Source organism: Lampetra planeri, chromosome 45 (assembly GCF_965212315.1).
Source record: "Lampetra planeri chromosome 45, kcLamPlan1.2.h2, whole genome shotgun sequence".
NCBI classification, from domain to species: Eukaryota; Metazoa; Chordata; class Hyperoartia; order Petromyzontiformes; family Petromyzontidae; genus Lampetra; species Lampetra planeri.
Window position 1 is genome coordinate 9,075,473 of NC_136151.1, and position 8,679 is coordinate 9,084,151.

The window sequence follows — 8,679 nt, forward strand, 5'->3', positions numbered from 1 at the left end:
GATGTCTGCTGCTGCAGCTGTTGTAATATACTGGTAGGAACCTCCTGGTCCCACCAGCCCACAGGGGATTATTGTGTCCGTCCGTCCTGCATCCAAAAATGGGAGGGGTGGGGCTGGGTGGGGAGGGGTGTGGGAGGGTGGGGCTGGGTGGGGGGTGGGAGGGCAGGGGCTGGGTGGGGAGGGTGGGGAGGGGCTGGGTGGGGGGTAGGAGGGGTGGGCCTGGGGAGGGGCTGGGAGGGGGTGGGAGGGGTGGGGGCTGGGTGGGGAGGGGCTGGGTGGGGCTGTGTGGGGAGGGGTTGGGTGGGGCTGGGTGGGGAGGGGCTGGGTGGGGCTGGGTGAGGAGGGAGGGGTTGGGTGGGGCTGGGTGGGGGGTGGGAGGGGTGGGGAGGGGCTGCTCACCCCGTGGTGCCCTTATAAAACTCAACGTTCAACCTACTCACGCCGGCTTGTGCCCGCCCTCACAGTCGGGCATATTTGCGGAATACACAACGCCGCCGTTGACCCTGCAGGCCATTGACCGAGCAACCAACGTTCCTACCAGCTCCCTCCGCAGGACAATGTGTCTATTTGGAGTCTGTGTGTCTCTCTCATCATCATCATCGCAGAAAGATCCTGGCCGGTCTGCCTGTCCGCTCTGGGCTACACGCAGCAGCGCCTGCTTCTAACAACAACCGGTTTGGGTCCAGATGTTTCAGGGGAAAGAAAGGGCACTGCGATAAACACAATCAATGCCGCACAGGATCAAGCAACAACAACCGCCATTCGCCACTAAGTGGCGGTGACGTCACCACGACGCTTGTGCCAGGCCATGTGCACCTTGAGGCCACGTGAAGTGTCGAACGCCCGCTGGCAGGAGGTCACGGGGCAGACCCAGGTGCCACGGGTCGACTGACCGAGATGACCGAGATGACTGGCTGATGCACCACCTGTGCCCCCTACTGTGCCAACTTGCTGTGCTTTAGCCACCCGGCGCTCCGCTCGTTGTTGTGAGCGTCGCTCCTCCGCCCTCCGTTGTTGTTGGAGGGCGACTGCCTCCAACTGCCCAGTAGCGTCCTTCACGAGCCTCCTCCACTGAGGCCGATCTTGACACCGCTGGTACCAGTCATCGGCAAGTCCACTCAGCTCCACGTCCTCCTGTACCACATCACTCCATCTCTTCTCTAGCCCGTGCCGCGCCCGTTTAGCCCCCTCGATCCGGCCGAACAAAAGCTGTTTAGGCATGCGGTGGCTGGGCATGCGGGCTACATGACCCAGCCAACGCAGCCTTGCCTGCCGGAGGAGCTCACTGATGGGACTTTGCCCAGATCTTTCAAGGACTTGTGAGCTCCTCACACAATCCAGCCTGGTCAAACCCAGGATGGATCGTAGGCAGGCCAGCCTAAATGTTTCCAACCGGCGAAGATGCTCCACTAGGGGGGTCCACGTTTCGCAAGCGTAGAGAAGGGAGGGAATGACCGTGGCCGAGAAGACCTGAAGCTTCGTGCGGAGCGACAGACCAGGTAGCTTCCACACAGCGTTACGCAACCGATGAAAAGATATTGCCGCTCGACTGATTCGGAGTGAGACCTCTGCTGATAAACTGGAGCTGGTCATGAGCACACTGCCCAGGTATGGGAAACTCTCTACTCTCTCCACAACTGCCCCATCACCGATTGGGAGTTGTGGGGGCGGAGTGCCCGATGGTACAAAATACCCAGGCAGGTGCTTAGTTTTGGTGGGGCTGATGGTAAGGCCCCACCTCTTAGTGGCACACTCCAGCCTCAGCAGCAGCGTCTCCAACTCCTCTTCTGAATGAGCAGCTATTACCAAATCATCGGCATACATAACGTGGTTGACCAATAGGGAGCCATCCCTTGATCGCACCCGGGCGTCGATCAGCCTCCCATTATATCTGTACCAAATGGTAATTCCCCCGGTACAGCTATTGAAGGCTTCACGAACTACGCAGTCGAAATAGATGTTAAATAATGTGGGAGCCAGAGGACATCCCTGTCGCACCCCAAGGTGTACAGGGAAAGGCTCCGACTCCCGGCCACGTAGTTTTACCCGGGCCCGCTCACCATCATGAAGGTCCTTAATGATCGTGAGCAGAGGGTCAGGGACTCCGAAAGCACGAAGAACAACCCAGAGCCCAGTCCTACTGATGGTATCATAGGCCTTGACCAGGTCAATAAAGCAGAGATGTAGGTCTTTTTGGAATTCCCTACACCTCTGCTGTAGCAGACGGACAGAAAATATGGCATCTGTGCAGGACCGCCCTTTCCTGAAACCACATTGGGGCTCCGCAAGCCTCTCCTCAGCATGCCTAGCAAGGCGATGTTGAATAATCCTTGCCAGGACCTTACCCGGCACACTGAGGAGTGAGATGCCCCTGTAGTTGTTACAGTCTGTGCGGTCCCCCTTCTTAAAGAGGGGGACCACCAGGGCATCCTTCCAGTCCTGCGGAACCCGTCCAGTGGTCCAGACTGTTGTTATGATGTCATATAGGGCAGTCTGTGCACAAACGCCACCCTCCCTCAGCATTTCGCCTGGGAGATCATCTCTGCCCGGTGCCTTCCCTGGTCTCAGACTCCGGATCGCCCTCAGTACTTCCTCAACAGCCGGTACCTCAGCCAGCCACTCACAGGGGGTGACCTCTTCCAATATTTGAGGCACCGCAGCCTCAGCAGGGTTATCCCCACTTTGTGCCATGATGTTTTCCTGGCTGAGAGATTTTCCCTCCCCCAGGACCTCACAGAAATGCTCAGCAAATCTGCAAACCTGTTCCTGGGGGTCGGAGATTGGATCACCGTTTTTTCCTCTAATGATGGTAATAGGTGTGGCGCTGCAGGTTACTTTTTTGATGGAGTTAAATAGTGATTTGTGATCGCGGGCCACTGAGGCAGACTCCATCTCCTCAGCAACCCGCGACCACCACCCATCCTTACAGCGCCTTACGGCTCTCCGAACCTCCGAGCGAAGGCTGCGGTAAACCTCCTCATTCTCTGACGTGGGATGCTGTAGGCGATGAGAGTGGGCCTGTCGCTTTTTCTCAATTAACCTGAACACCTCCTCCGTCAGCCAGGGTTCCCGGGGAGGTCTGGACCGCGTACCCAAAGCAGCCATTGCAGCTGCATGAGTCACAGTCTTAAACCTCGCCCATTTACCCTCGACATCAGGTGGAGTGGGGGACGATGCCAACCCCAGCTGCAAGCGATGATGAAATTCTCGCTTGCAACTTTCATCAGCTAACTTAGACCAGGCCACTTTTGGTTGGAATGGGATCCTGGGTGTACACCCACCACCGGAGTGGAAGAATGGCAGGCGCATCTTACAGATGACTAGTCGATGGTCAGAGGGCAGATCAGCTCCACGGTAGGTCCTGGTGTCAAGGACATGGGCTCGCATCCGCTGGTCCGTCACTACGTAGTCCAGCAGATGTTCTTGCTTGGACCCGGCATGCATCCATGATGTTGTGTGGATGCGCCGATGCCGGAAGAGCGTGTTGGTAATTACAAGCCCATGGGCTGCACAGAAATCTAGCAGCCTCCTACCGTTGTTATTGAGCTGATCTGGCCCATGCCTTCCAATCACTCCAGACCAGGTGCCAGCATCATGACCAACTCGGGCATTGAAGTCACCCAACAAGATGACTCTGTCCCGAGTGGCCACTTTAGCCAGCACCTGTGACAGTAGGTCATAGAAAGCGTCTGACTCATCGGCTTTGCCTGCATCCCTCCACGGATGTTCGTCTTCGGTGGGGGCGTAAGTAACCACGACCACCACTCCTCGCCTCTGGTTGATGGGAAGGCGAGCCCAAAGTATCCTGGGGCTTACAGCTTCCCACACCTCACCGCCACGCTCCCACGCCCCCTTCATTCTTTTGTTCAGAAGAAGAGCCACACCCTGTTGTTTGGCAGTCTCCTGCCCCGAGTAGAGGACTGTCCACCCCTCATGGTGGCAGGAGCCAGAACCGGTCCACCGGACCTCCTGAATGCCACAGAGATCCAGGCGGTACCGGTCCAGCTCCCGACAGAGGAGTGGCAGCCTCTCCTCCGCAGTGAGCGTTCGAACATTCCATGTGGCCATCCGCAATGGTTTTTCGTTGTTACTGGAGGAGCCCCGAGGGTTAAAATTCAATCTCCTGGCTCCGCCAAATGGGGTTTGGCCAGGAGACGTCATAAAAGCCTGACCCCCCGGGGCCTCCGGCACAAGCTTATTAATTACAGGTTTATGTTTAAATCGTAGTTTAGTGGTGGTTAATTGAAGGTGGAGGGGTTACCAGCCCCTCGCACCCGTCCAGAGCCCCCGTTTAGCCACTGTGGTGGTCACAGACGCCATGAGGGGAGAGGCCAATGGGCATTGGCCCTCCCCCCACAGCACTGCCCACGACAGTGTTGCCCGTCCGGCACCGCGAGGAGGTAGGAGGTTGTTTTGCCGGACAGGATCAAGCACACGCAGACACACACACAGAGAGACACACACCCGCAGAGACAGACACACACAGATGCACACACACGCAGCGAGACAGACACACAGCCACACACATAGACACAGACACACGCAGAGAGACACACACAGACACACACACAGACAGACACACACAGATACACACACACACGCATAGACACACACAAAAAGAGGCACACACATTGAGACAGACACACACACACAGACACACAAAGACACACACTGACAGAAATACACAGACACACACAGACACACACACAGACACACACACAGACACACACACAGACACACACAGACACACACAGCGACAGACACAAAGACACACACACAAAGACACACAGACACACACACACATAGCACACACATAGACACACACACAGACACACACACAGACAGACACACACAGATACACACACACACGCATAGACACACACACAAAAAGAGACACACACATTGAGACAGACACAGACACACACACAGACACACAAAGACACACACAGATACACACACAGACACACACAGCGACAGACACACACACACAAAGACACACAGTCACACACAGACACACACAGCGACAGACACAAAGACACACACACAAAGACACACAGACACACACACACATAGACACACACACAGATACACACACACAGACACACACACAGATACACACACACAGACACACACACAGATACACACACACAGACACACACACGCGTGCATCACAACTCTGCAGACACACCAGAGATTTTTTTTATGAATGGAAGAAACAGTGGGCGGGGCTTCTTAGGTGAAGTGGGCGGGGCTCCGGACGACTTCTCGGCCAATCAGAACGACGCGTGGCTTGTTGTCGAGACGTGGAGGGTGTAACGGTGGGGGGAGGCTTACGAAAAGGGAGCGGGGGGGGGATTTGTCCAATCACAAACGAGGATGAGGCTTTTAATTTTTACTTTAAAATTTCGTAACTGTAGAAATTCATATTCTTTGGTTCTTTCGTTAAAGTAACGTGGAATTGTTTACATTTATTATTGCTATTTTTAATACAATTTTAGTTTCTTTCCACGTGACTTTACCGAAGCAAAGAATATATTGAGGATGGGGCTTGTTGCTAGGCGAGGGCGGGGTAGGCGGAGCCTTGCGAGGGGGCGGGCTTGTCCAATCACAGTCGAGGAATTTGGGGGGAGGGGCGGGGGGCGGTTTGTTGTTCGACGAGCGTGGGCGTGGCTTCGCGAGGCGTCTTGTCCAATCACAGCGGGCGATGGGCTTGTTGCTCGGGCAGCGTGGGGAGGGGGGGGGCTCGTTGGCCAATCAGAGAGCGGGATTTGGCTTCTCAAGCTGTTGGTGGTGGTGGGTGTCTCTGTGTGTGTCTCTGTGTGTGTGTCTGTGCATCTGTGTGTATGTGTATCTGTGTGTGTGTGTCTGTGTGTGTGTGTCTGTGTGTGTTTGTGTCTGTGTGTGTGTCAGTGTGTCTGTGTGTGTCTTTGTGTGTGTGTGTCTTTGTGTGTGTCTTTGTGTGTGTGTCTTTGTGTGTGTGTCTGTGTGTCTGTGTGTGTGTGTCTGTGTGTGTCTGTGTGTGTATCTGTGTGTGTCTGTGTGTGTGTGTGTCTTTGTGTGTCTGTGTGTGTGTCTGTGTCTTTGTGTGTGTATATGTGTGTGTCTGTGTGTGTGTGTCTGTATGTGTGTCTGTGTGTGTCTTGTGTGTCTTTGTGTGTATCTGTGTGTGTGTCTGTGTGTGTGTGTCTGTGTGTCTCTGTGTCTGTATCTGTGTGTCAGTGTGTCTGTGTGTGTGTCTGTGTGTGTCTGTGTGCGGCAAAAACAACCCCCTACCTCCTCGCGTTGCCGGACGGGCAACTCTGTGGTGGGCAGTGCCGTGGGGTGAAGGGTCAATGCCGATTGGCCTCTCCCCTCATGGCGTCTGTGACCACCACAGTGGCTAGACGGGGGCTCTGGACGGGTGCGAATGGCTGGTAACCCCTCCACCTTCAATTCATTACCACGAAACCACAACAACGAGCGGAGCGCCGGGTGGCTAAAGCACAGCGAGTTGGCACAGTAGGTGGCACAGGTGGTGCATCAGCCAGTCGTCTCGGTCATCTCAGTCAGTCGACCCGTGGCACCTGCTGGGTCTGCCCCGTGACCTCCTGCCAGCGGGCGTTCGACACTTCACGTGGTAGCCTCAAGGTGCACATGGCCTGGCACAAGCGTCGTGGTGACGTCACCGCCACTTAGTGGCGAATGGCGGTTGTTGTTGTTGTTGTGTCTATGTGTGTCTGTGTGTGTGTGTGTCTGTGTGTGTCTTTGTGTGTGTCTGTGTGTCTGTGTGTGTGTTTGTGAGTGTGTTTGTATGTGTCTGTGTCTCTGTGTGTGTGTCACGTGGCCTCAAGGTGCACTTGGCCTGGCACAAGCGTCGTGGTGACGTCACCGCCACTTAGTGGCGAATGGCGGTTGTTGTTGTTGTGTTTCTCTTACAAAAACAAAGAGCCTCCCTCCGTGTAGCCTGTAACAGACTGTAGGGGCAAGTGCTGTTAGCGAGTAGCAGCACCTGTGAAGGCCGGCACTGTGGCACACGAGGGGGTGGGTGGCCAGCACCACGCCCGGCCGCCTTTGTCTCCCCAGTGGCGATGTTCACTACACACCACTACACAACCACCACCACTACATCAGGTACTCATTTGAGGCTCAGTCGACCTAGGGGAGGTCCAGGACCGGTTCAGATAATCGTCACAGTGGTGTTGGCCGTGAGTCGTCGCAAACGGGTTTTGATTCCTTACCCGCACCAGGGTCGCAAACGGGTACCCGTACCCGGCCGTACCCGTACCCTACCCGTACCCGGCCGGGTATCGGGTACCCGATTGCGACCTCTGGGATGAAGCCATGTTGCAGGCGCGGGTGGGTTGATTCTAGGAACTTGAATTGTGAGAAGAGACAAGACGTTGGGAAATGAGTGACAAACGGTGATTCACCAGTGACTCACGGCCTACCCGTACCCGTACCCGGCCGCACCAGGGTCGAAAATGGGTACCCGTACCCGGCCGGGTACGGGAACTCGGGTCACCCGCAGGGTTCGTAGCGCAGCGTAGCGCTAACCATTACACCCACCACTCCCCTACACACAGACACACACACAGGTACACACACACACACACAGACACACACACAGACAGACACACACAGACACACACACAGACATAGACACACAGACACACACAGACACACACAGACAGACACACACAGACAGACACACACAAACACACACACACAGAGACACACAGACACACACAGACACACACACAGACAGACACACACACGCACAGACACACACAAACACACACACACAGATACATACACAGACACACACAGACACACACACACACAGACACACACAGACACACACAGACAGACACACACAGACAGACAGACACACACAAACACACACACAGAGACACACAGACACACACAGACACACACACAGACAGACACAGACATGCACAGACACACACAAACACACACACACACAGGTACACACACAGACACACAGACACACACACAGACAGACACACACACGCACAGACACACACAAACACACACACACAGATACATACACAGACACACACAGACACACACACACACAGACACACACAGACACACACAGACAGACACACACAGACAGACACACACAAACACACACACAGAGACACACAGACACACACAGACACACACACAGACAGACACAGACATGCACAGACACACACAAACACACACACACACAGGTACATACACAGACACACACAGACACACACACAAAGACACACACAGACACACACAGACAGACACACACAGACAGACACACACAAACACACACACAGAGACACACAGACACACACAGACACACACACAGACAGACACAGACATGCACAGACACACACAAACACACACACACACAGGTACACACACAGACACACACAGACACACAGACACACACACACAGACACACACACGGGATGTTGTTATCGAGACACGCCGAGTGGCTGTTGCATCACCAGCCAGCAGACTCAGACTCACTCAACATCATCCACGCCTTGCATCAGTTCACTACGTAGCCGACCTACACACACGCACGTACACACACACAGACACACACACACACACGCACAGACACATACAGACACACACACAGACACACACACGCACAGATACACGCACAGACACACAGACACACACACACAGACACAC

At 54.9% G+C, this 8,679-nt stretch overlaps 1 protein-coding gene across 1 annotated transcript in view; it reads right to left on the reverse strand.

Annotated features, from left to right (window-relative positions):
* Nucleotides 1-5,935: 5,935 nt before the first annotated feature.
* LOC144733198 (uncharacterized) overlaps nucleotides 5,936-8,679 on the reverse strand; it is a 17,709-nt gene continuing 14,965 nt past the window's right edge. The window contains exon 3 of the mRNA XM_078614990.1: nucleotides 5,936-6,702. Within this exon, the coding sequence (XP_078471116.1) occupies nucleotides 6,662-6,702 (41 nt within the window). The 3' untranslated portion in view covers nucleotides 5,936-6,661. The remainder of the gene's footprint in view (nucleotides 6,703-8,679) is intronic.